This window comes from Coenobita brevimanus, chromosome 28 (assembly GCF_032717465.1).
Source record: "Coenobita brevimanus isolate Jiangsu-jjx chromosome 28, ASM3271746v2, whole genome shotgun sequence".
NCBI lineage: Eukaryota > Metazoa > Arthropoda > Malacostraca > Decapoda > Coenobitidae > Coenobita > Coenobita brevimanus.
In genome coordinates this window covers 18,121,583-18,147,377 of record NC_136981.1, presented here as the reverse complement: position 1 = coordinate 18,147,377, position 25,795 = coordinate 18,121,583, and the positions used below count along the sequence as shown (strand labels likewise).

The 25,795-nt window shown below is 41.3% G+C and overlaps 1 protein-coding gene across 1 annotated transcript in view; it reads right to left on the bottom strand.

Moving 5' to 3' along the window:
* LOC145394752 (cytochrome P450 2L1-like) overlaps nucleotides 1-25,795 on the bottom strand; it is a 122,522-nt gene that overhangs the window by 74,119 nt on the left and 22,608 nt on the right. The window contains exon 4 of the mRNA XM_080268533.1: nucleotides 8,330-8,548. Coding sequence (XP_080124659.1) covers nucleotides 8,330-8,548 — 219 coding nt within the window. The remainder of the gene's footprint in view (nucleotides 1-8,329; nucleotides 8,549-25,795) is intronic.

The window sequence follows — 25,795 nt, the reverse complement described above, 5'->3', positions numbered from 1 at the left end:
GTTGCATCTCGTCACCAGCCTTCACTAATTTACCCTCATCCTTCTCATCTGAACACTCATATCTGAAGTGTCCCACCTCACCACATGTCAAACACCCGTTTGTTGCAATCGTGGATTTCCTTGCACTGTTCCATTCTTGCTCCTTCTTCCATTTGTACAATCCTCCTTCTTGTGTCCTGACTTCCCGCAGAACCAGCAAACTCCTTCAGTCTTCTCCTGTTCCCTCTTCCACTTATAGCAGTCCTCTTTTCTGTGTCCTGGCTTTTCACAGTATCAGCACCTTCCTTCAAAGTTTTCCGTTTCACATACCTGCCCCTTTCTTGCCTTAAATCCTGCTTTACGACCTGCCTGAAAGTTGGATGTACTGGAGCTGACGTAAGACTAAAATTCTAGAGCCCTGGCTAGTGCCTCTTGCATGCTTCTTAGTTGTGCCTGCTTCACTTGCACTTTCAACTCTGCACTGTCAGGAGCATCGATGAACTGGTCCCTCAGAATAATAGCCAACAGGTTAGGTGCTGCTCCAGGGTGCACCTTGTATGCCATACTCTCCAGGTCATGAGCAAGCTGTTGTAGGGATTCTCCTCAAGCCCGTGCACAGCTCCGGAAACTTGCTCTGTAAACCTCAGTCTGGTACATGGTTCCATATCTGCGCTCCAGCACTTCTACTAGGGACTGATAACTGTTCCTCTCCATCACTGACATCTGGCCCAGAATTTCCATTGCGGCACCATTAAGGCTAGTAGCAAGCTGCACTGTCCACTGCCTATCATCCCAACTGTTCTGATCCGCAAGTAACTTAAACTGTGCACAATAAGCTTCCCAAGACAGTCTGCCATCAACTTCCTGAGGTTTCTTTTTAATTTGACCCATACTATAGCCATGCACTTCACTGGTTTGGGGCCTAAAAACTGGGGCATCATAATTAAGGCCAGGACTTTAAACTTCTGCATTCTGATTATTCAGCCCTGTAATGCTCACTTTAGAAGCCTGGGATCCGTCAAGATTCACCATACACCATCCATTCCTATCATAAGCTCCCTGTACACTAACCTGAGGCTCAGCAGAGCAATATTTCTCCACAGCCTTAATTTTCTCACAAATTATCTTCACATGGTCAACTATATGCTTCAACTGGTTACCTATATGGTGTCTGCACTCCATCACTATTCCCTCACTAATCTTCAGCTGGTTGTCCACATGCTGTTTGCACTCGGTCACATTATTGTCTACCTCATACTTCTGCTGCCGTAGCTCAGCATATTATTCCTCCTTAAGCTGTTGCTGTTCTTCCTTCATTTTCCCCATGAAAGCATGTAGCTGTCCTTGCATCCTTAGTTGTAATTCCCTCTGTTGCTCCTCTGGCGCCTCTTGAAGTTGTTCACATCGTTTTTATTGTTCTTCACGTTGTGCCTTCAACAGTACACTTCGTGCCTGTAATAGTTCCTTGAGTTCTTTCTGTCCTTCTTTCAGTCCTTCATTCAGTGCCTGTAGTTGGACACTTCGTGCTTGCAATAGCTTCATGATTGCAGCCAATGACACTCATCTTCCTGCCCAGTTTGGGATCTTGTCTGGACACCCCCTTGCTCCATGTTGAAGATTAGACTCAGTGCATAGTACAGTACAGGAAAGACTTTGCCCAGTGAGTTGTTCTTCTTTTGGTCAGCCTTTGGGTGCCCAGCACAGTACACAGGATCAGCTCAGGCATCGTAAATAAACACTGGCTTCCTAAGTTCACTGCCTTTATTTTCCAAATTATTACACATAATGCGCGTCAACTTTACTTTACTACTCTCACAAGCATTGGATCTATCTATCTATCTATCTATCTATATATCTATATATCTATCTATCTATATATATATATATATATATATATATATATATATATATATATATATATATATATATATATATATATATATATATATAACTGCAATTACACTAAATGCCTGACAACACTTCACTATTTTCACAAGCACCGATGATGTACAGTTACCTCCACTTGTAACGAGTACAGCGGGTGCTGTGTTTGGTGAAATGTGGCACCACTGTGTTTGTTTACATCGTACTAATAGTAGGTGAATGGGCAGACCAGGAAAAACTTCTCCTCCGCTACAGTAACTTGTACCCACAGAAACAATGCTCTGTCAAGTCATACTCTGTCTGCAAATACATTTGCCACTTATGTATAGTGGAAGGTAGAGAGAAAAACAAATAGTAATGCCATTGGATTTCATTGTTTCTCTGACAGGAGATGACTGTGAGGCGAGGTGGAACGGAAGGGAGAGGGGACAGGTGGTGGGGGCGCATGTATCGAAACTTTGTCGTGTTTCATTTAGAAAGATGAGGGATGTGATTATACAGATGTTCTGAGGTGATCTGTAACTCCATATGCAATAACGTGTATTGGATGAATGTTGGAGTATTACTGTAATATTCGTCATACAATGTTGTGAACAACTGTAGTTGAGCATAAATGTTAGGAGGTGTGATGTCCGGTGTCTCGAAACGTGGTTCACTTGAGTCTAGTGAGTGTGCGACTCTAATGCTATAACACTTTTGTGGCTGAACCAGGGTGGCTCCAAATGATTTATGATTATGCATGTGACACAACGGTCATGCCATGTTGTGCATCGTCCAGTCTGTTTTATTGTGAGAAAAAAACAGTCAATATATTCGCAAACCATGCTATAAGTAGATGTCCAGTTGCATAGGATTATGGCCACTTTGAGTGTTGGACAGCTATTGGCTTATTGTGCGAAAGTGTTGTACGGTTATCATACTGATGGATCACGCGGAGGTAATGGGTTACTGTATTTGCATATTGAATGCATTTGTATTATTATAATAAGTGAAATTACACTGTTACGGATGTTCAGTCCATAAATGATGTCGCTTTCTTCGAGATGCTATTTCATTAGCCAGGATAGTTGTGACACAACATCCACATACATTGATCATCGTTTATTATACTCTCTTTAAAACATTCATACATTAGTTTTCATACAAGTATTACCCATTCAGGCTCTCCTTAGTTCCAGACGCATTACACAATCGTGCTACACTCACACACTGTTCATCCAGAGGGAGCAATATTTCCTATACCATGCATGTCTGTCCGTTGTTTGCCATTATAACACAAGTGGCCACGGCTGCACAAAATGATTCGGTCGTGTGATGCTGCTGGGAGAGTGTAAACTTGCATAATAGTCTACGTGTGTTTGTGAGGGAGTCTGGTTATACACTTCACCGACTTATTCGCACTCATGCCAAGATAGCAGTCCAAGTCGCGGTTTTGGTGACTATACTGACTGACCATTGAACATACTTTCACCCCCAAGCAGTCTGAATGAGATCTTGATTTTAAGCAACAGAAACATTAAACAGTGCAGTACACAATGCACTTTAATAGGTAAAGTAAAGAGTGTTTTATGCACTGTGTCATCATACAGATTTATATAGTGTAACACCGCCAGGGATAAGCTGGACCTACGGTAGGATAAAGGTTGAGTGTTGCTGGAGCGGGATCTGAAGCTATCCCACGTCATCCAGTAGATTTACACAAGGTCATTGATAAGGCTGCAATCTCATCGTAGTGATGCGATATGATAACGGAAGTCAGTATCAGTTCTCGTTACCCATTACATAAGGAAGCGTCGGAACTTTGTGTGTGTGTGTGTGTGTGTGTGTGTGTGTGTGTGTGTGTGTGTGTGTGTATGTGTGTAATTCACCGGGTCGGTCAGGATCACTTGATGGTCGTGATTGTCAGCTTTTACCTTCCTGGAAGGGAGCTGAGAGCTCATATAGTCCGATCTAAGGGCAAGGCTGTGACCTTCACACACGCACACACCCGTCCCCTTGCTCGAGGGGGACAGTAACCACCCACTTCGTCAGTGAAACTTTTTGCAACCTGAGCGAGGCGCGAACTCCCGTCCACCAGTTGGCAAGCGGGAACGTGTGTGTGTGTGTGTGTGTGTGTGTGTGTGTGTGTGTGTGAGAGAGAGAGAGAGAGAGAAAGAAAGTCTCTCTCCCTTTCCTTTTATATATATATATATATATATATATATATATATATATATATATATATATATATATCACACACTGTTCATCCAGAGGGAGCAATATTTCCCTTACCAACCCCAAACATCACATATGTTGGTGATGACCCTACTCCCACCTGCCCACCTCCTCACTCGCTCCTTCTCCACAACAGTCCACTTCCACACACACCATGCCACCACGCAGGGTGGTCAAGCCCTCCTACCCTCTCTATTCATGCAACATTTCCTTCCTCTCCAAATATCCCGTCCCACTGACCAACCTCTCCTCAAGTTCCCCTTTACCTACCAGATATTCTATTCTAATTCTAACTGTCTTGGGAAGATCGTTTTCATTGTTCAGCGTCATCGGTCGCGGCATCAGAGATATCCGTAATATCGAAATCTATTGCTGAACTTGAGGTTATTATGAATCTCGTATAATGTCTATAAACAAATATAGCATAACGACGTTTCGCTTCCCATCAACAATCATAACCACCACCACAGTGCCCGGCACATTACACATCATGATATTTTAGGTCCGGCTTCCTTTCACCTACGATTGATATACTATGTGTGTCCACTGTCTCTCGTGAAATTGCAAGAACAGTATCGGGCCAGTATTCACTGTTACAGAGACAGTGAACCTATATCCATCCCTGGGTCTATTATTATATTGTATTGTAGCAACTTGTAATGACAACATGAATGCACCAGTCTGTCTGTCTGTGTGTTTCTGTCTCTGTTTGTCTGTCTGTCTGTCTGTCTCTGTCTCTGTCTCTGTCTTTCTGTCTGTCTGCCTGTCTCTGACACACACACACGCACACAGAAAATTCAGAGCCTTCCTTGTATAATGCGTAACGAGACATGATACTGACTTGTGTATCATATCGCATCACTACGACGAAACTTCAGCCTTATCAATGACCTTGTGTAAATCTACTTGATGATGCGGGGTAGCTTCAGAACCCGAGAGTATTTAGCGTAAAGCGCAGTGGTTGGGTTTTACCATCCAGGTGCCGGTGCACCAATGTTGCTTACGTTTAATTAGACGTCCAGCAACACTCAACCTTTATCCTACCGTAGGTCCAGCTTATCCCTGGCGGTGTTATACTATATAAATCTGTATGATGACACAGTGCATAAAACACTCTTTACTTTACCTATGAAAGTGCATTGTGTACTGCACTGTTTAATGTTTCTGTTGCTTAAAATCAAGATCTCATTCAGACTGCTTGGAGGCGAAAGTGTGTTCAATGGTCAGTCAGTATAGTCACCAAAACCGCGACTTGGGCTGCTATCTTGGCATGAGTGCGAATAAGTCGGTGAAGTGTATAACCAGACTCCCTCACAAACACACGTAGACTATTATGCAAGTTTACACTCTCCCAGCAGCATCACACGACCGAATCATTTTGTGCAGCCGTGGCCACTTGTGTTATAATGGCAAACAACGGACAGACATGCATGGTATAGGAAATATTGCTCCCTCTGGATGAACAGTGTGTGAGTGTAGCACGATTGTGTAATGCGTCTGGAGCTAAGGAGACCCTGAATGGGTAATACTTGTATGAAAACTAATGTATGACTGTTTTAAAGAGAGTATAATAAACGATGATCAATGTATGTGGATGTTGTGTCACAACTATCCTGGCTAATGAAATAGCATCTCGAAGAAAGCGACATCATTTATGGACTGAACATCCGTAACAGTGTAATTTCACTTATTATAATAATACAAATGCATTCAGTATGCAAATACAGTAACCCATTACCTCCGCGTGATCCATCAGTATGATAACCGTACAACACTTTCGCACAATAAGCCAATAGCTGTCCAACACTCAAAGTGGCCATAATCCTATGCAACTGGACATCTACTTATAGCATGGTTTGCGAATATATTGACTGTTTTTTTCTCACAATAAAACAGACTGGACGATGCACAACATGGCATGACCGTTGTGTCACATGCATAATCATAAATCATTTGGAGCCACCCTGGTTCAGCCACAAAAGTGTTATAGCATTAGAGTCGCACACTCACTAGACTCAGGTGAACCACGTTTCGAGACACCGGACGTCACACCTCCTAACATTTATGCTCAACTACAGTTGTTCACAACATTGTATGACGAATATTACAGTAATACTCCAACATTCATCCAATACACGTTATTGCATATGGAGTTACAGATCACCTCAGTACATCTGTATAATCACATCCCTCATCTTTCTAAACGAAACGCAACAAAGTTTCGATATATGCGCCCCCACCACATGTCCCCCCTCCCCTCCGTTCCACCTCGCCTCAGAGTCATCTCCTGTCAGAGAAACAATGGGAGCCAATGGGATTACTACTTGCTTTTCTCCCTACCTTCAATTACATATACGTGGCAAACACTTAGATTTGCAGACAGAATATGACTTGATAGAACATAGTTTCTGTGGGTACTAGATACTGTAGCGGAGGGGACGCTCTGCCGGGTCTGCCCATTCACTTACTATTACTACGTTGTAAACAAACACAGTGTTGCCATATTTCACCAAACGCACCATCCGCTAAACTCGTTAGTAGTGGAGGTAACTGTACAAACTTCACTGAACACTTTACTGTTTTCACAAGCACCGAAAATATACAAACTTCACTGCACTGACATTGCACTACAATCAAACAGAACTGAAAACGGACTGATCTTGAACTAGTCTCGTCTTCATCTTATATAAGCTTGCATTGTTCGAGAATGATCTACTTCTCCACAGTTCTGGTGTATTAATAGAGAGAACACAGTTACCAACTCATGTAGAGGTGTGCGGTACGTAGGAGGGCTACTGGGCCTTGAAAGCAGGCTGTGAAGCCTATGCCCAGAGTCGGTCACATAAAAAAAAAAAAAAAAAAAAAAAAAAAAATCGGAGACAACCAAAACATGCAAGAGTTTTCTAACATTACATAATACTGTAAACGTTTTACCATACAAACTTAAATTACATAATCTAACAAGCAATCACATAAATAAAACACTACAAAGAAAAAGGGCACAAAACTTAATGCTTAACTTATGAAACAACTGCGCTCACAAACAGCATTCAAATTGGCACCTCTGACTTGTACCAAAACCACTGTAAACATCGGGAAGCAGCGAGAAGCCTCTCAAACACCCAATTGATAAATCTCGCTTCGTGACAATATAGATAATGACCAAAGAAATAAGAGAGAGAGAGAGAGAGACAGACAGACAGACAGACAGAGAGCACTGCATTTACAAAACGATAGCAAAATTAGGCATACTGATAAGAGAGAAAAAAAACTGGAGAATGTGCACTGTGCCGGTTGTAGTAGTAGTGGTAGTTGTACTTGTATTAGTAGTAGTGGTAGTTGTATTTGTAGTAGTAGTAGTAGTCATAGTTATTGTAGCAGTTTTCTCCATTCCTTCACTTCTTTCCTTCATTCTTTCCTCCTTCTTCTGCCTACAGGTGACTTTACACTCATTTTTGCCTTTCCATCATTCTTTCCTCTTCCTTCTGCCTATGGGTGACTCTACACTGAGTGTCAAGCCAAATGATTTCTTGCATACCAGGAAACCATTTACTACGCTGGATGGTAACCGTGTAACCAAATTATGGTACCTGATGGTTTAGTGGGTGATTAAGGTGCTACAGTCGGATTGAACCTATGTAGGTTTAAATGCAATGGGTGATTGCGGTTTATTACTCATGAAATGCCACTCAGGGATGAGTGAGGTTGGTCACTCTCATCTTGAATATCAGGACCAACGTGCCTATCCCCGTGCTCCTATGCCTCTCATGGGAAAACATAGGATTGGATGATGGATGGATGAATAGTAGTAGTACTAGTAGTTGTTGTTGTTGTTGCACAGTAGTAGTAGTAGTAGTAGTAGTAGTACTAGTTCTATCTATCTATCTATATACCTAGGCTGCTTCCCCTAAGGAAAGGGAGGTAGCCGAGACAGGACGACACACTCCCCATTTCCTCGTCCATTCAAACACATTCATTCGCATCTTAGCCCCAAGGGGAGAACGGACAGATCCTCACCGCACCACACCGCACAAGAGTCAACTGCGCAATGCAATCAGTGACATCCGCAACAGTACTAGTAGTAGTAGTAAAAGTTACAACCTCAGGATCATCTGAAAGTGGATCTGGTGGAGTGCTCCTTTAGGGGAGATGGAAGAAGTTGAGGGATGTGGAATTACCCAGCTATATAGGTGCCACCGCGTGCAAGCGTCCGTCCCCAGCACCACAAAGATGAAAACCAAGACCCACCCACCTGCAGCCAGACTCCAAATGACATTCAAGATAGCCACGTTCAGGTAACGACCCAGCTCATTCGGTTTTCCCTCTGTGTTGCTGAGATGGTCCAGCAGTACCGAGACCTCCCTTTCAATGGTGCCCTCCAGCTTGCTCTTGCCCATGCCGAAGTCTTTCAGGTGCTGCAGGGCGAAGCGACGTCCATTTTGCCACACCTTACCATTTGAGAATGAGACTCCTGAAGAAAGAGTGGAGATTTTTCTTGATTTTTAAAAGATTTATTACATTTCTACATTTATTACATATTTTTCTCCATGTTGTTCTCGCGGTCCCTCGGGTCTCATAAGGCGAAGCAACGTCCATTGTGCCACACCTGACCAAGTTAAAAAGGTGATTCCTTTAAAAGACCAAGAGATCTTTATGTGTAGATTAGAATTCAAAGCTATTGAGTACTTTAATGTATTTTGTACATTGTTGTGTTGTCTCCAGGCGATCTTATTCAGCATGTAAGAGACTATTTGAACTGCAAGAGATGGATATTCCTCATTAAAGTTGGAGTGTCCATTGTGCCAAATTTGCCCATGAGAAAAGGCGATTCCTGAAAAAAAAAAAAAAAAAATAGACATTATTTGTATGGCTTTTTTTAAAATTAAGCTATCTAGTACTGGGACGTGATGCAAGGCGTCAAGACCATGGAGGTAAAATAAGGGTGAAGATGGCAATTAGCCATCCTGAGGGAAGGCCGCGTGAGTGAGTTACCCGCCACATTAGTAGGGGGTAGTGATGTCTCGTGATAGTGGCGGGAACATGGAGGTACCTTATTATACTTCCATGGGCGGGACCATGGTGAGACCCTCTGGCGGAACCTTTCTTGCAGCAGCTGAGTTCAACTATTGGAATATCAGGAGGTGAGGTCAGCTTTAGGAATGTTTCTTATAGTGAGAAGCTTCGCTAGATAAATGGTGAAGCTTATTGTTATCACCTTATTATTATTTTTCTCTACTTCTTTTTCTTCGATCTTGATGGTATTACACATGAAGATACAGTTGTTGACATATCAAACAGAAACATCCCGTCCACCAGCGAGGTGGTGTAATGCTTCATGCACCTGGTAACACTGATAAGTATGGAACTTCATCAGGTTTCTCTCAGTCGCTAGGACGAACCGAACGCTGTGATCATTGCTGCTGTGCGCAGTTATTGGTAACAATATAATATATAAGCAATGTTCCGCCAGGAAATATTTTGATAATAGCGTGTCATGATTATGGCAATTATTTTTAAATTGTTCACACAATACCCCCTCTACATAATAGCAGTTACTATGAATGACACGGATTTCATGAGTGGTTTAGTTTCGAGTCATGAACCATGCAACGGTTAACAATTCATCATATGAGTCATAGTTATCAGCTTCCCCATAACTATTTAATGAATAGAGAATTATCGTGACGCTCATTCTCCCTACCATGAACCTGACATTGGTAGACCTCTGAAATCGATGCAAGTTCATCACATACAGGAGATGGGGCCACAGAAGGCAGCAGGGTGGGGGTAGGGGACATGGGAGAAAGGAGGAGGGAGATGTGTGAGGAAGGGGGCAATCGTGGTCGAACATGGGGCTAGGGGAGAAGGGTAATGGGATAGGGGACAGCATACTTCGGTAGATGACACGAGCACAGTGCGAAGCATAGATTACAATGAGATGACTGGGCCAAATCATTTTTTCATGAAGATTATGGAATTTTCCAGTCAGACTATGAAACTAAATGGTGACGTTGCCACATGTTGTAATTGACCATCATGGTTAGTAACAATTTGCGACACACTTTCCACTGGGTGGCTCAGGATCCCCATATTACGAATACGGTGACTATCTGTTAATGTGCAGATATATGACATGCCCCTACAGTTTGTTAGATGTTACAGTTATTATCATAGTCTTGTTGCTTATTACGTTGTCCTGGCTGAATAACGGCGTATATTGCAATCCATTAAAGAAGGCAGGTGAATCACTGACACTGATGTATAAACATGTGATCTACTGTTCATGGTGTACAAGACGTTATGGCCATCTCCCCTCCTCGTCAGTACCCATATCTGGGTGCACGCAGTTGGCGGAAAGACGGAAGGGCGCTCTGTGAACTGGACACTGAGGTTGTGAATCAGATTACTTAGCAGTTACACGTCCTTCATACCACGATTTACTTTATCAGTATAAGGTCTACAGTAATCTGACATAAAGATCATGTAATACAGCTGGTAAGGTTGGTGGGCCCTTATTTGGCCCTGTCCTCCCAAGGGAGGTAAATCTAAACAATAGGTGGTAAGGTGTCTCTCTGCCCACCTATTAGCCTACCCTAATATCACCACCTGTGCTCTAGGACAGTCCATTCTCCCCTAGGTAATCACATTTTCGTGTACATCGGTGCCATACAGGTATTAACGAGAACCACTGGCACGAATCACTACTGTTAAATATTACTAATTGTGGCATGAGAAAATTCCTCCCTTCCCATACTCTGCTTTCAGTATCACAGTCGCCATCCATGATGTTACTATATAAACGCAATAAGCATAGCTCCAAATCGCTATGGCAACATGTGTGACATCAGACAAACATTTTCGTGGGTTTTCATAAATCACGAAGTGATGACATAGTCGTCACCATACACTAATAATGCAGGGTTTGTGTAATGTGCCACCCCGTGGGTAGTAGGTCGTCCTGTAGACGATATAATAGAAAATGCTTGTAGACAGCGTAACGTGTCAAAGTCTCCAAAACATTCAATGGCCAGACTGTCAAATTTAATAATCAGTGCTATACTATAGCTGATTTTGCACCATGTCGCCAGCGTATCATTTATCCATCCTATCCTGGATTCCAGTCACAGTCCATTCTCCCCTACCACATCACTCGTCTCCTGTGGAGCCCCCCCCCCTCCCACCTGCCAGAGCACTATTGCCCCCTCCTCACCCACCCGCCTTCCCAGTCTCCCAGGCACTCCACCCTGCCTCTTTTGTGGCAGCATCTCATCTGAAAGTGCGTCGATGAAAGAAGTTTACGAGTTTCAGGTTCACGGTTAAGGAGGGGGTCATGGTAATGTAGTGCTTATTATGATAGGTGCGGGAAAGCTGATAATATAATGGCTTTATGCTGGCCGTCGTTAAATGTTGTATAAAACGTGATGTTTATCGAAAGTCATCCTTGTGAAACCTGTGTGTTTCATGTGAACAGAATACGAATATGTTTGGTGTGAAATTACTTTATTACCACATTAACAAGACGTTGTTATTTTCAGCACAGTGTCAGGCAGGACAGTGTTGATATACTGTACAACCAATAACTGGGCACAGTGGCAAAGATTATCCTGTTTCATTCGTCCTAGCGACCGAACGAAACCTGGTGAAGTTCCATACCAGTGTTACCAGATGTGGAAAGCATTACATCACCTTGCTTGGGGACGGTTTTTTTTCTGTTTAAAATGTCCGCAACTGTAAACTAGGGTAACCTAAGTCTTTGTGGCAAATATAAATGACCTTGACCTGTTTTTGAAGATGGTATACTCATTTGTATTCTGAAAATTCCATATCAGAAATTGAAATATCCCAGAAACTAACTGAGATTCAGTTATTTGGTTGAAAATCGTATGATAAATATGTTTGGTGAATAAGTTTAGCTTACTATTTTGCCACTTAGCCTAGTGGAAAGTTCTGAATTCAAATCTACTCGGTATTTTCTTTGGAACACATTTTAGAGAAAAGAACAAAAATTAAAGCTGCAACTTTCAGGATATATAGCTCTCGTCCCTCTTACTGTCTGGAAAACGTACGGTTACCGTTAACCATATTGTTAGTCAGTTATTGAGAAAAACGTAAGTATTATGCATGCATTCTTCGACACCTTTGTCTTCAGATCTTGTTGATTACACAAGAAGTTACTTTAGGGTTTTGAAATCATGTTTTTATTTAACAGACCTTATATACCGTGATAAGTCTCTTAGGATTATTAGTTTTAGGATTAGTTTTTTTTTTCCTTACAAGTACTGTTATATGAAGAAAAGAAAAAAGGAAAAGAAAGTTAAAAATAATAAAAACGTATACATTAAAAAGTATATATATACACCTATGTATGTGCATATATGTGTATATGTAGGTGTGTATGTATGTGTGAAAGTATATATGTATGTGTATGGGTGTATGTATATGTATATGTGTATATATACTGTATGCATATATTGCAATATCCCATCAGGTCGGCTAAACACCTATAAGAGAGAGGTCTTGTAGCCGCCTCACCACTGCAGGTCTAAAAAGTGTGACAGCATCATATTACGTGATGTTTCCTTTCGGATTCCCACTCTCAGACCCAGTGCAATGGAGATGCCAGTGAATGTAAGTTAATACGGCCATGATGGTTGACAAATTTATGTAGAATGACAGTTTGTAATATACCATCAGGTCAATTAAACACATCTAAGATCGAGGTCTCGTTTCCGCCTTGCCACTGCGGGTCTAAAAGGTGTGAGAGCATCACATTAAGTGATGTTTCCATTTGAATTACCCCACTCCGATCCATTTCAGTGGCGGCGTTATATTTGTCAACCATCGTGGCCGCAGTGACTTAAATTCACTACCATCCCCACTAGACAAGAAAGTAAATATATATATATATATATATATATATATATATATATATATATATATATATATATATATATATATATATTTTATGTGCTCGAATCTGGGCATAGGCTTCACAGCCTGCTCCCAAGGCCCAAGAGTCCTCCTACATACCATACACCTCTACATGTCACTACTTCGGCGCTAACACCCACCGTCCATATTGAAAACATGCTAGGGCTGTCTCATACACGACTGGTGTATTGGTATCAGCGGGGGTATTTTTACGACATGTCGGCGGGTCTTCTGGTAGATCGGTAAAGTCTGCTTTACGTGAAATTCAAATCCTAAAACTGTTCCCTACTCCAGCGGGGATTTGAACCTGGATCCAGTAGGACTGTAGGCCACCTCTCTACCGATTAAGCCACAGCCTTCCCCAAGAAAGTCACTGCATGATGGTATTGTGATACCAACTCCAACGTTGGGAAGAGAACTTTGGCCCTTGTTGGAAAGGCACAAATCTCTCTCTCTCTCTCTCTGTATATATATATATATATATATATATATATATATATATATATATATATATATATATATATATATATATATATCAGCAGCAGCAGCAGCAGCCATTATAAATCCACTGCTGAACAAAGACCTCCCCTAACCTTCTCCACGAATTCCAAGGCTGAGCCAATCTTTACCACGTTTTCCCTGCAAATTTCTCTATCTCATCTCTCCACCTCCTGTCTGGCCTTTTTCTGCTACGCTTACCATCTCTTGGTGTCCAGTCAGTCAACCTCTTGCTCCATCGATTATCCCTTGTTCTTGCTACATGGCCTGCCAACCTCCATTTCTGTTCTTTTATAACTTCTATAATATCTTTGACTTTAGTCTGCTCTCTCACCCAAGTTGATCTTTTCCTGACTCTTAAAGATATTCCCAACATTGACCTTTCCATTGCTCTCTGAGAACGAATTAATTTATTTTCCATCGATTTTGTCAGTTTCCAAGTCTCACAACCATACGTCATAGCTGGAATTATACATTCGTTATATACTTTTCGTTTCATACAAACTGGCAAGCTACTTTTCATAATGTCTCTATGTTTACCGAAAGCTTTCCATCCGATTGTAATGCGTCTTTTATTTCGCTATCATTATCTTTCGTTAATTTTAGTATTTGTCCCAGGTAATTTTACTCCTCAACTTCTTCAAGAATTTCTCCACTTATTCTTATGACGCTCTTTGGTGTTTGAGGATTAAACATTAGTTTTACTCCGGTTCATCTTTAGCCCTACTTTGAGACTTTCTCTGTTCAGGTCATTTAACATTTCTTGCAACGTCTCTACTTTTTCTGAGATTCGGACAATGTCATCTGCAAATCTTAAATGGTTTAGCTTTTCTCCATCTATGTTTACTCCTTTGTTTTCCCAGTCTAGCTTTCTGAAAATACTTTTTAGGCATGCTGTAAATAACGTTGGTGAAATTGTATCTCCCTGACGCACGCCCTTCTCAATCTTAATTTTCTCTGAGTCCTTATGTAATTTAACTGTAGCAGTTCCCTCTTTATATATGTTTTCGAGCAGTTTTACAATGTTCTCAATGACTCCTTGTTCTCCCAATTAATTTATAATTGCTATGTGTTCCACTGAGTCGAAAGCCTTTTCGTAATCAACAAAACCTAAGCACAGTGGTTTATTATATTCTGTAGTTTTCTCAATTAGCTGATTCATTGTGTGCAGATGATCAGTGGTCGAATACCCACATGGGAATCCTGCCTGTTCACGAGGTTGGTTTTCCTCCAGATTTGTAGCTATTCTGTTTGTAAGGACTTTAGTGAAAAGTTTGTAAATGACTGATAGCAAGCTAATGAGTCGATAGTTACTAAGGTCTTTTGAGTCGCCTTTTTTATAAAGTAGATTAACAATTGCATTACACCATGTTTTGGGAATTTTCTTCTGTTTTATACATTGGGTAAATAAGTGAGCAAGCCTATTTTGTACTTCTGCTCCTGCATCCAACATAAAATCTGCTACTATTCCATCTTCTCCCGGAGCCTTCCCTCTTTTCATATTTTTAAGAGAAATATTTACTTCGTCTGGTGTTATCTCAAGCATTTCACATGTGTCAACAGAAAAGTTAGCTATTGGTACTACTGTCTTTGATGCATACAGTTCTTTGTAAAATTCTTCAACTCGCTTCAGCATCATATCTCTGCATTTAATGGCTTCACCGTTTTTGTCTTTTAGTGATGTAATTTTTGCTTTCCGAGTGCCATTTTATTTCGGACCTGTTACAGACTTTTTCCTTTTTTAATGGTTTCTTTGATTTGATCCATGTTTCTCTTTCTTTCTTCTTCTCTTTGTCTTTTGTTGATAAGCTTATTTAATTCCGCTCGTTCTATTTCATCTTTCTTTGTTTTTACTTTCATTACCTTTCTTTTTTTCATAAGCTCAAGTGTCTTCTCTGAATACTTCCCAGCTTTGGTTGTATTAGGTTTTCCTACTACCTCCGCTGATTCTTTTAGGACTTTTGTTAGTCTGTCATTCAACTCATCAGTGTCACATTCAGCATAAATGACAGCCTGAAATCTGTTCCTTATTTCCAACTGAAAAGCTGCTTTGTTTTCGCTGACTTTTATTGTGCATATCTTTTTGTCTTTAATCATCTTCTTTCTTTCACTTTTGAAATTGAATCTTGCTGTGGAACCCATCATTCTATGGTCACTTGCAATATTTACTTTGTTGATAACTGTGACGTTTGTGATTGTGTTATTCTTATTTGCTATAATGAAGTCGATTTCATTCTTTGTTTTTCTCCCTATGGGCTTCTCCAGGTCCACTTTCTCCCTGTTCTTTTGTGAAAGAATGTGTTCATTATTCCCATGTTAAACATTTCTGCAAAGTGTACCAACATTTCTCCTCCTTCGTTCCTTTCTCCCACTCCAAATTTTCCCATACATGCTTCTCCATTTTTTGATTTTCCAACTTTTGCATTGAAGTCTCCCATGAGTATAGTATAGGTGGTCTTTTCTTCTTCCATAATCTGGGAGATGTCATCATAGAATGTTTCAATTTCTTCATCTGAGCTCTGAGAAGTTGGTGCATATACTTGTATCACTTTCAGGGCATATTTTTTGCACAGTTTAATTACAACCATTGCTGCTCTGTCAGATGCACTGCTGAATTTAACAATGGTGTCTGCAAGATTTCTGTTAATTAGAAATCCTACAGCACTAACTCTTTCATTTTCCCTTCCTCTGTGGTAAAATAGGTGGCCACTGTCATTTAGCTGAATTACTTTTTCTTCTTTTCTGTGAGTCTCACTCAAACTTACAATATCAAAACTAATGTTTTCCAGTTCAGCCATTAAGTTATCAAGTTTGTAATCTTCAGCGAGGCTTCTTACATTGTATGCATAGATCTTCATTGATTTAAGAGTGTTTAATATCCGAGTCTCTATCTTATCAACACAGTGCTTACTCACTTTCGGTAGCACACTGTCCATAAGCACAAGAGGCGGTGCGGTTGGATCTTTAATAGACGATGATCCAACAGGAACGCCCGTCAAATACTTTGCAATAGAACTCATGTTTGGTTGGGAGGATTTTGGCAAATAATCTCACCTCCCTGCCACATAGTTTCTGGTGAGATGTAATTTTTTCTGCCACCTTATTCGTTATATTCGGTGGAGCCCTATCTATCTATAGGGGGTCCCATGGTCCGCGCCGTCTAAGACGGTACCTTGTATATCTACAAGGCCTTCCCCTATCTATCTATCTATCTCTCTCTCTCTCTCTCTCTCTCTCTCTCTCTCTCTCTCTCTATATATATATATATATATATATATATATATATGTACATTATTTTCACTCATCTTAAATGTCAGGACCAATTGCCTAGCCCCGGGCTCCTACGCTTCTCATGGGACAATGTAGGATTGAATGATGGATGGATGGATGTACAGTATGTATAAATGCATATGTATATATGTTTTTCCTAATGACCAGTGGCTTCGGCCCCAGTGATTGATGGGAAAAAAAGAAAAATAAACATGGTGAAGCCTCCATATTGTGGCGATACAATAAGAATACGTATCTAACTAGATAAGGTTAGTGAGTGCAGAGGTAGTTAGGAGGAAAGTCAATCTTGTTTATCATTTAAACATAGATTCAACCTTTTTTTTTTTTTTTTTTTTTTGCATCATTTTATTTTCATGATGTTGCTTTTTTTTCTATGGTATTATAACTAATAATACACTTGTTTTAGTATGTTAAAAGCATTCTGAAATAAAAGGAATTATATAACATAGTAATATATGCCATATTATTGCTGACAATGCTGGAGTTTAACCTTATAACCAACCAACACGTGTTCCGTACGTGACAGCAAGTGGGTTGGCAGAGGATTAGTGTCTCTTCCAGGAAAACAGCTAACCAAAAATACGAACAAGAAGCTTAGGACCAGGACTGACCTACAGGTGACGACAAAGGACCGGATAAAGGACATGGTATGGATTGCAGCATGGAATGTAAGGGGTGTGAACGATGAGGTGAATGAGAGAGATTGTCCAGGTGCTTGAGGTGAATGAGAGTTTGTCCAGGTGCTTGGGGGTGCAAAAGTGGATGTATGTGGAATAACCGACACTAAATGGAGAGGTGACACTGTCAGGGAATGGGGGTATGGATGATTTATATGCACGGGAGTAGGTGAGAATAAGAAGGCAAAAGAAGGAATGAGTATTGTTGTGTGCAAGAGATGGAGGGAGAATATAAGAGAGTACAGAACTGTTGGTGCAAAGAATGTATGGGTAAGATTGAAAGTTGGACTACAGATGTGGACGACTGTGTGTGTGTGTGTGTGTGTGTGTGTGTGTGTGTGTGTGTGTGTGTGTGTGTGTGTGTGAATGCAAGATCATGCATCCAAAGTGAAAGAAGACTTCTGGACAAATGTGGAAGCGTGCATGGAAAAGTTTTAAAGGAATGAGATTGAGTTTTGATTGGAGATATGAATGGAAAAGTAGGGAATGGGAAGGTGGATGGGGTAGTTGGTGAGTTGGGTGTACCTGCACAAGTGTTTGAGAATGGCAGTGCTCTAGTGGACGTTTGTGCAGGGAGGGGTTGGTGATAACCAATACCCTCTTTAGACATAAAATGATTCACAGGTATACGTGGAGAGTGATGAGAAGGGTCGGTGGAGAACTGAAGGAACGGAAGGCAATGACTGATTATGTGTGTGTGGATGACAGAATGAGGAGATGTGTAATGGATGCAAGAGCATACAGAGGTTGGGGGAGTGGACTTTCTGATTACCACTTGGTGATGGTGAAAGTCAAGGTTGAAATGAAATGGAAGAATAGAAGGGTAGAACAGGAGAAAGTAGTTCTTACAAGGATCGTAGAAAGGTTGCAAGAGGATGGAAAAAAGGCAGAATATACGAGAGAAAAGGAAGAGTGAACAGAAAATTACGATTTGGAGCAGATGGGGGATGTGAAAGGTGTGTGCAAGATATTTACAAAAGAAATCTGTGCAGCATGTGAGGTGGTGTGTAGGGTGAAGAGAAGACGAAAGGGGTGCAAGCAACAGCATAGTGGAATGAACAGGTGAGACAGCCTGTGGCACAAAAGAAGAAAGCATATAGTCAGTGGATGAGAAACAGGGGCGTGAAGGAAACTGAGAGACGGAAGAGAGAGGTGAAAAGAATAATGAGAGAGAGAAAGAAGAGAATGGATGAGGAATTTGGAAGGAATTTGAGTGTAAAGTGGAAGAAATGTAAGAAAATGTTCTGGAAAGAGATAAAGAGCGTTAGGCAGGGTGATAAAGAAGTTAGTCAAGGAGTGAAAGAGAAAAATGGTATATTGCTAGTGGAGAAGGGAGGAAAAAAGTGAGGAGATGGAGAGAACACAAGGAAATATTGAAAGTAATGTGAGTAAAAGGTGCTGAGGAATGGCTGGGAGATGGAGGGATATGAGAAGAGAGGAAGAATTCAGTAGGATGGGAGTTGTGCAAGCAATGAAGAAAATCAAAATGGGAAAGCCCTAGGAAGTGATGGAGTGTGTGGTGAAAGGCTGAAGCATGGGGGAGAGATAGCAGAAGAATGGATGTGGAGGGTGTGCTGATTGGCCTGGAAGGAAGGTAGAGTCTCAGTGGATTGGAAGTCAGGTATAATTATTCCCCTGTACAAAAGAAGTGGGGAAAAAGAAGTGTGTGATAATTATAGGGGCATTTGTCTTCTTAGTGTAATTGGAAAAGTATATGGTGGGATACTTATTGACAGAGTTAGGGAAATAACAGTGGAATTAGTTAGCGAAGAACATGGAGGTTTTTGGAAGAGAAAAAGTTGTGCAGATCTGATATTCATTCGTAAGTATTTAGTGGAAAAGTTTCTAGAGACGGCAAAGAAGTTGTATGCGGCCTACGTGGATTTGGAGAAAGCATATGACAAGGTGGATAGGCATGGAATGTGGAAAGTATTAAGAACATACAGAGTAAATGGGAAGTTAGTGAATTCCATGAAGAGTATGTATGAGGGTGCTTAGTCTGCAGTGCGTGTGGACAGTGAACTGAATGAAATTTTCTATTGGATTGGAAAAAAGGATGTGTCATGTCTCCATGGTTGTTCAGTCTGTATATGTATGGGGTTATAAAAGAGATACAAGGTAAAGCAGTGGATGCTGGAGCGACCCTATTGAGAGAGGGCAGTGTTTGGAAACTCCCTGTACTGTTGTTTGCAGATGATACTGTGTTGTTAAGTGCAGACGAAAGGGAGCTGCAAGGCTTGGCGAATGAGTTTGGGAGAATGTGTAAGATAATGAACGTAAAGGTGAATGTAGGGAAGAGTAAAGCTTCGGTCTTTGTGAAAAATGAAGTCACTGAATGTTCAGTGAGGCTGGATGAGAAGGAAATAGAAAATGTGAATTCATTTAAGTACTTGAGTAGTATGATGAGTAAGGATAGAAGTTTATAGGGTTAAGTGCTTGAGAGGTTACAATAAGGAAGAAAGGTTGCTGGTTCTTTGAAAGCAGTGATAAGAAACAAGGAAGTGAGCAACGAAGTAAAAAAGTCACTGCATGACAGCACTGTGATATCAACTCTCACATATGGAAGTAAAGCTTGGACCTTGTTGGAGGGACACATGTCAAAAGGGAGAATAATGGAAATGAGTTATTTGAGATAAGTATGTGGAGTCACATGGAGAGACAAACTGACAAATGAGGAAATGAAGGAGCATTGCGGTGTGGATGTGTATGTGATACAAAGCATAAGGAGAAATACACTATGTGGTTTAGCCATATGGAGAGGATGGAGAGAGAGAGACTACCGAGGAGAGTGTATGTGAGTGAGGTAGAGATGGGAGAGGGAGGGGGGAGGCCGAGGATGATATGGAGAGATGGAGTGGAGTGTCACGGGGGGTAGTAGTAGTAGTTTTTCCCTAGGCAGTCTGGCCGAACAGCCCCGAGTCCCTTAGGAAGGCCATGGCCGAGACCGGGCTTTCCCACAGAGCTCTCAAAGAGTGTATGTTGTGTTGTTGGCGTAGGTGATTGTGTGCAATGCAGTCTTCCATAATGTGCTTAATAGTATGGGGTGCTGCGTTGCATCCTGGACAGGCATCAGCGACAGAGTCATCCAGCCTCTTCTGGTAGCTTAAGAGGGCTGGATGGTGCCCACATCTCAGCCTGGCCAGGTGGACCCTGTCCTCACGAGGAAGATAGGATTCAGAAGGGTGGATGTCAGGAGGCCGTGCATGCAGCTGTGTGTTGTCCTTAAGTGACTGAATGGAGCGGCGAGTGATCTGAGTGTGGATTTGCTTCTGGAAGCTGGTCTGAGGTGGGCGAGGGGAGAGAGATGACAGTATTTGTGTATGGTAACGTGTGCTGGGTGTTGTTTTAATGTTCCTTGGTGTGGGTGGATGTGCTGCCATGTACTGTAGTGGATGTTGTGGGTTTGTGGAGGCTGCAGCAAGAAACTGGGTGCCTCTCATGTCTAGGTGATCCTTGACTTTGAGGACTTTGGTTTCTTGGTGTAGGTGGTCTGTGGGTGTAGTAGCTGTGCAGCCTGTGATTATTTTTAGGGCCTTGTTCTGTATGGTCTGTAGAGTGTTGTAGTGTGTTTTGGTCAGTTTAGAAGCCCAGGCAGGGCTTGCATAATTCATCACTGAACGTATGTATTGTTTGTTTACTGTGGTGGTGGTTTCTTTGTTGTGTCCGAATGTTGTATGGGCAAGTGACCTCAAAGCATTGAGTCTTGGTGTTGTTTTATTTTTAATGTTTGTGATGTGTTGTTTAAATGATATTGATGTATTGTATGTTACACCAAGTATTTTTTTTTTTTTTTTTTTTTTGGGGGGGGGGTAGGGAAGTGTTGTTTATGGTGAGTTACTGTAGTGGATGTTGTGGGTTTGTGGAGGCTGCAGCAAGAAACTGGGTGCCTCGCATGTCTAGGTGATCCTTGACTTTGTGGACTTTGGTTTCTTGGTGTAGGTGGTCTGTGGGTTTAGTAGCTGTGCAGCCTGTGATTATTTTTAGGGCCTTGTTCTGTATGGTCTGTAGAGTGTTGTAGTGTGTTTTGGTCAGGTTAGAAGCCCAGGCAGGGCTTGCATAATTCATCATTGAACATATGTATTGTTTGTTTACTGTGGTGGTGGTTTCTTTGTTGTGTCCGAATGTTGTATGGGCAAGTGACCTCAAAGCATTGAGTCTTGGTGTTATTTTATTTTTAATGTTTGTGATGTGTTGTTTAAATGACATTGATGTATTGTATGTTACACCAAGGATTTTTTTTTGGGTGTGTGTGTGGTAGGGGAGTGTTGTTTATGGTGAGGTGTGGGATGTGACTGTGTTCTGCTGTCCAGTTTGTGAGAAGAGTCATTGTAGATTTGGCTGGGGTTATTTTGTGCCTGTTTGTGGTGAACCATTCGTGTAGTGTGTTGATGTAAGGTTGAATGATGTGTGCAGCTGTGTTTGCGTTTTGGTGTGTACATGTAAGTGTTATATCATCTGCATAGGAAGCTATGTGTATCTGTGGTGTGTGGGGTGTGGGTACATCGTGCATGTATAGATTAAAGAGTGTAGGGGACAAAACAGATCCTTGGGGGACGCCGTTTGTGAAGTTTCTGATGTTAGAAGACTGACCAGCTATTGTTACGTGTGCACATCTGCCTGCCAAGTAGTTTGCCAGCCATCTTTTTGTGTTATTTTGCTTGTTTGTGCTGAGTATTTTGTTTGTGAGGTTGTGGCGGGGGATGGCATCAAAAGCTTTGCTAATGTCTAATGTGATTAGGAGTGTTCTGTGTGGTGGCCTAGCTGAATTCATACCATCGAAAACTCTCTGTGTAAGGTCTGTAAGAAGGGTGTTTGTGGAGTGTAGTGGCCTAAAGGCATGTTGTGACTGTGCTAGGGGAATGTGAGGTGTGACTAGTTGTAGTATCATTCGTTCAGTGAATTTAGAGGGGATGCAGAGGAGTATGATGGGGCGATATGAGGAGGGTAACGTGGGGTCTTTGTGGGGTTTAGGGGGGGGTTTAAGATATTGGGGTAAATTCCTAATTTAATGGAATAAATAATTCAAAGATTGCCAGGCCGTTGCTGGGAGGAAATGAATAAACTGAATACTTCTCCTACTTATGGTACAAGAGGAAAGTCGCCACTTATCACAGGGGAATCGACTTATGAAATCAAGTAATAAGCTTTCACTTTATGCCGGTGTCGTATGCACCGAGTGACTTATGCTGAAAGTTACCAATCCTTTCGGTGCACATGCACCGAGTGGCCGTTTAGCTTCTGTTTTGAAAGTATCCGCATGTTATCTCAAATTTTGTGCCATTTATCAACAGCATCGTATGAAATACATGTGTCAGGAAGATAGTTGGATGTCTTATCGACCTGTAGGTAACTACAGGTCGATATATATATATATATATATATATATATATATATATATATATATATATATATATATATATATATATATATATATATATATATATATATATATATATATTACAGGCGGATTGTGAAATGAGTCATTTCGTGAATTAAGATTAGTATAGTTTAGGTTTATTTATGTTAGGTTGATCTAGGATAAGGTTAGGTTAAGGTTACGTTAGGTTTGGTTAGGTTAGGTTAATTTAGGCTTAACAGAGAAGGGAACGGTAACTTCCAGCATAAAGTCACTTCGCCGAGTCTCTAAAGACGAGAATTTCATAAACTTTCTCAGCAGCACACAGCGAAGACTGGTCACTCATGAATGCTGGATTGTTGATACTGTTGGCCTCTGAGAAGGAGTCACTAATAATAATAATAATATTAATAATAATAATATTAATAGATTCTTGCTGATCCCAACCTCTGACTGGCACAACGGATTTGTTATGACCCAATACGAAAGAACTGGCTTCACCAATCATGATTAATATAAGAAGTGTGTGCAAACTGGGAGTAAGCAAATTATGTAAGAACAATGTGGAGAAATCAAACACTATTATTACATTTAATCGAGCTCAAAGAGAGGAACTGCAAATATATTTATTACAAAATAAATTCACATTCCAAGGGCGATTCAGCAAGTAAATTCAGAACATGAGGCAAAATAAATTCACTCAATCATTCGTGCTACATAATACTCTTAAACCTAAAGAACAGAAAACGGTACTGTTAATTGGTGAAATGGAGTCACGGGGTTGTAGATTGGAGTCGCCGCTAAGACACCACAATACGAGGAGGGTAGTCTTTCACACTCTTCCTACCTGCTCCTCCGTTGATATGTCCACACTCCCTGGGCTGCCGACGGAGAGATGGGTGATCTCCAGGAATCACAGACGATCCGCAGATCGAGACACGTGCTATCCATCTCTCTCTCGGCTGTCCATCACTAAGTACTAACTACGGTGAGTGGATAGACATGGCGTCGCCGAGCTCAGGCTCACAGCTCGGGAGAAGTCAGGTCCCCGGGAATCCTCTCCACAATGAACATCTATCCTTAACGAAGGTCGCTCTCCAACTACAACAATCTAAACATATATTAATGGAAAAAATAATATCCGCTAGAATTTCCGCCAAATGTGCCGAAAATTCGCTAAAAAATCCGCTATACGCTACATGTCCAAAAAATCCGCTAGATAGGTGGAAAATCCTCCAAATCTAGCGGATTTTCCGCTAAGTTGGCAACACTGTAACAATCTGTTTTCATGCCTAGTACCACAAAGGCATGTTCACCGGAAGTGGGCGTGGCTTAACTTCCAGAGTTAAAAGAAGTGGGGCGAACGATATACACACGCAATAAATTCACTCAGTGAAGTCCTGATGTCATGCATAAGAACAGTCACCTATGGAGCAGTGACGAATGTTCTGAAAAACCATCCCAAAGTGCACACAAGGACGGTTAAACTAAGCAAGACACACTGGGTCTTCCACTAGAGTTTGAGGCTTCACATAATATCACAGTGTCACGAATTGGTTTAGTAACACAATCTCTCGAGTTTGTGACATTATGCCCCATCAAAATGAAATTTTTCTGAAAAAATTTACAGGATATATGTACAGTTGCGGACATATCAAACAGAAACACCCCGTCCGCCAGCGAGGTGATGTAGTGCTCTTAGTATCTGGTAACACTGATTGGAATGGAACTTCACCAGGTTTTGTTTGGTCGCTAGGACGAACCGAACGCGGTGATCATTGTCGTTGTGCGCAGTTACTGGTGGTGATATATAAGCAATGTTCTGTCAGAAAATATACTGATGACAGTAAGTTGTTTAATACTGTCACACAATGCACCCTTTACATAATGGCAGTTATTGTGAATGACATTTCATGAGCGGTTTAGTTTCCAGTCATGATCCATGTAACAGTAAATATTTCATCATATGTCATAGTTATCAGCTTCCCCACAACGATCAATTAGCAGAAAATTATTGTGACGCCCATCCTCCCTACTGTGAACCTGACATTGGTAGATCTCAGAAATCGAAGCAAGTTCACTACATATAGGAAGTGGCGCCACAGGGGGGGGGGTGTCAGGGGGGGTAGGGGACCTGGGAGATATGAGGAGGGAGATGGGTGAGGAAGGGGGTAATAATGTTCTAACTGAGGGCTAGAGGAGAGGAATGATGGGGTAGGTGAAGGTGAACATTGGTAGACGACAAGAGCTACAGTGGGAGTGATAGATTACAAGGTGATAAATGGTCCAAATCAGTGTTTCATGGACAATGTGGAATTTTACTGTCAGACCATGAAATATTATTCTGACTTTGCCAAATGTTATTGTCTGTCATGGTTTGTAACAATTCACGACACTTTCCACTTGATAGCTCAGTACCCCTGTATTATGAGTTTGGTGACAATTTGCTAGTGTGCAGATACATTACACGTTCCTACAGTTTGTCAGATGTTACAGATGTAGTCATAGTGATTGGGAATTACTCTTGTAGCCTATTACATTGTATCATCATGGATGACGACTGATATCGCAAACGTAGTAGGGATAGGCCTATCCAGATTTTTCCTTTATCACCAGTAAATATGAGCATTTACAGTAATGATGGTCCCTATGGTTCTCATTAATATCTGTATGGCACCAGTGTAAAATAAAGCTGGATTTACTTAACCCAGGTGTATGTTATCGTTTTCTCTATGCCGTGTTGGGCTGCTGATTTAAGAGATTGCCAATGGTTATTAGTTGTATTTAGGTTCATATTGAGCAATTGTCGTATCCCATAAGCATTCCTTCACAAACCCTCGAGCAACAACAGTGGAACAAGGTTGTAATGTCTATAGTTATCCAGTCCGAGCACGTGCATATTACTTCAACTGTGCAATCAGTTACAGAAATCGCTTTTATTAAATGCAAACACACACTTCATCTG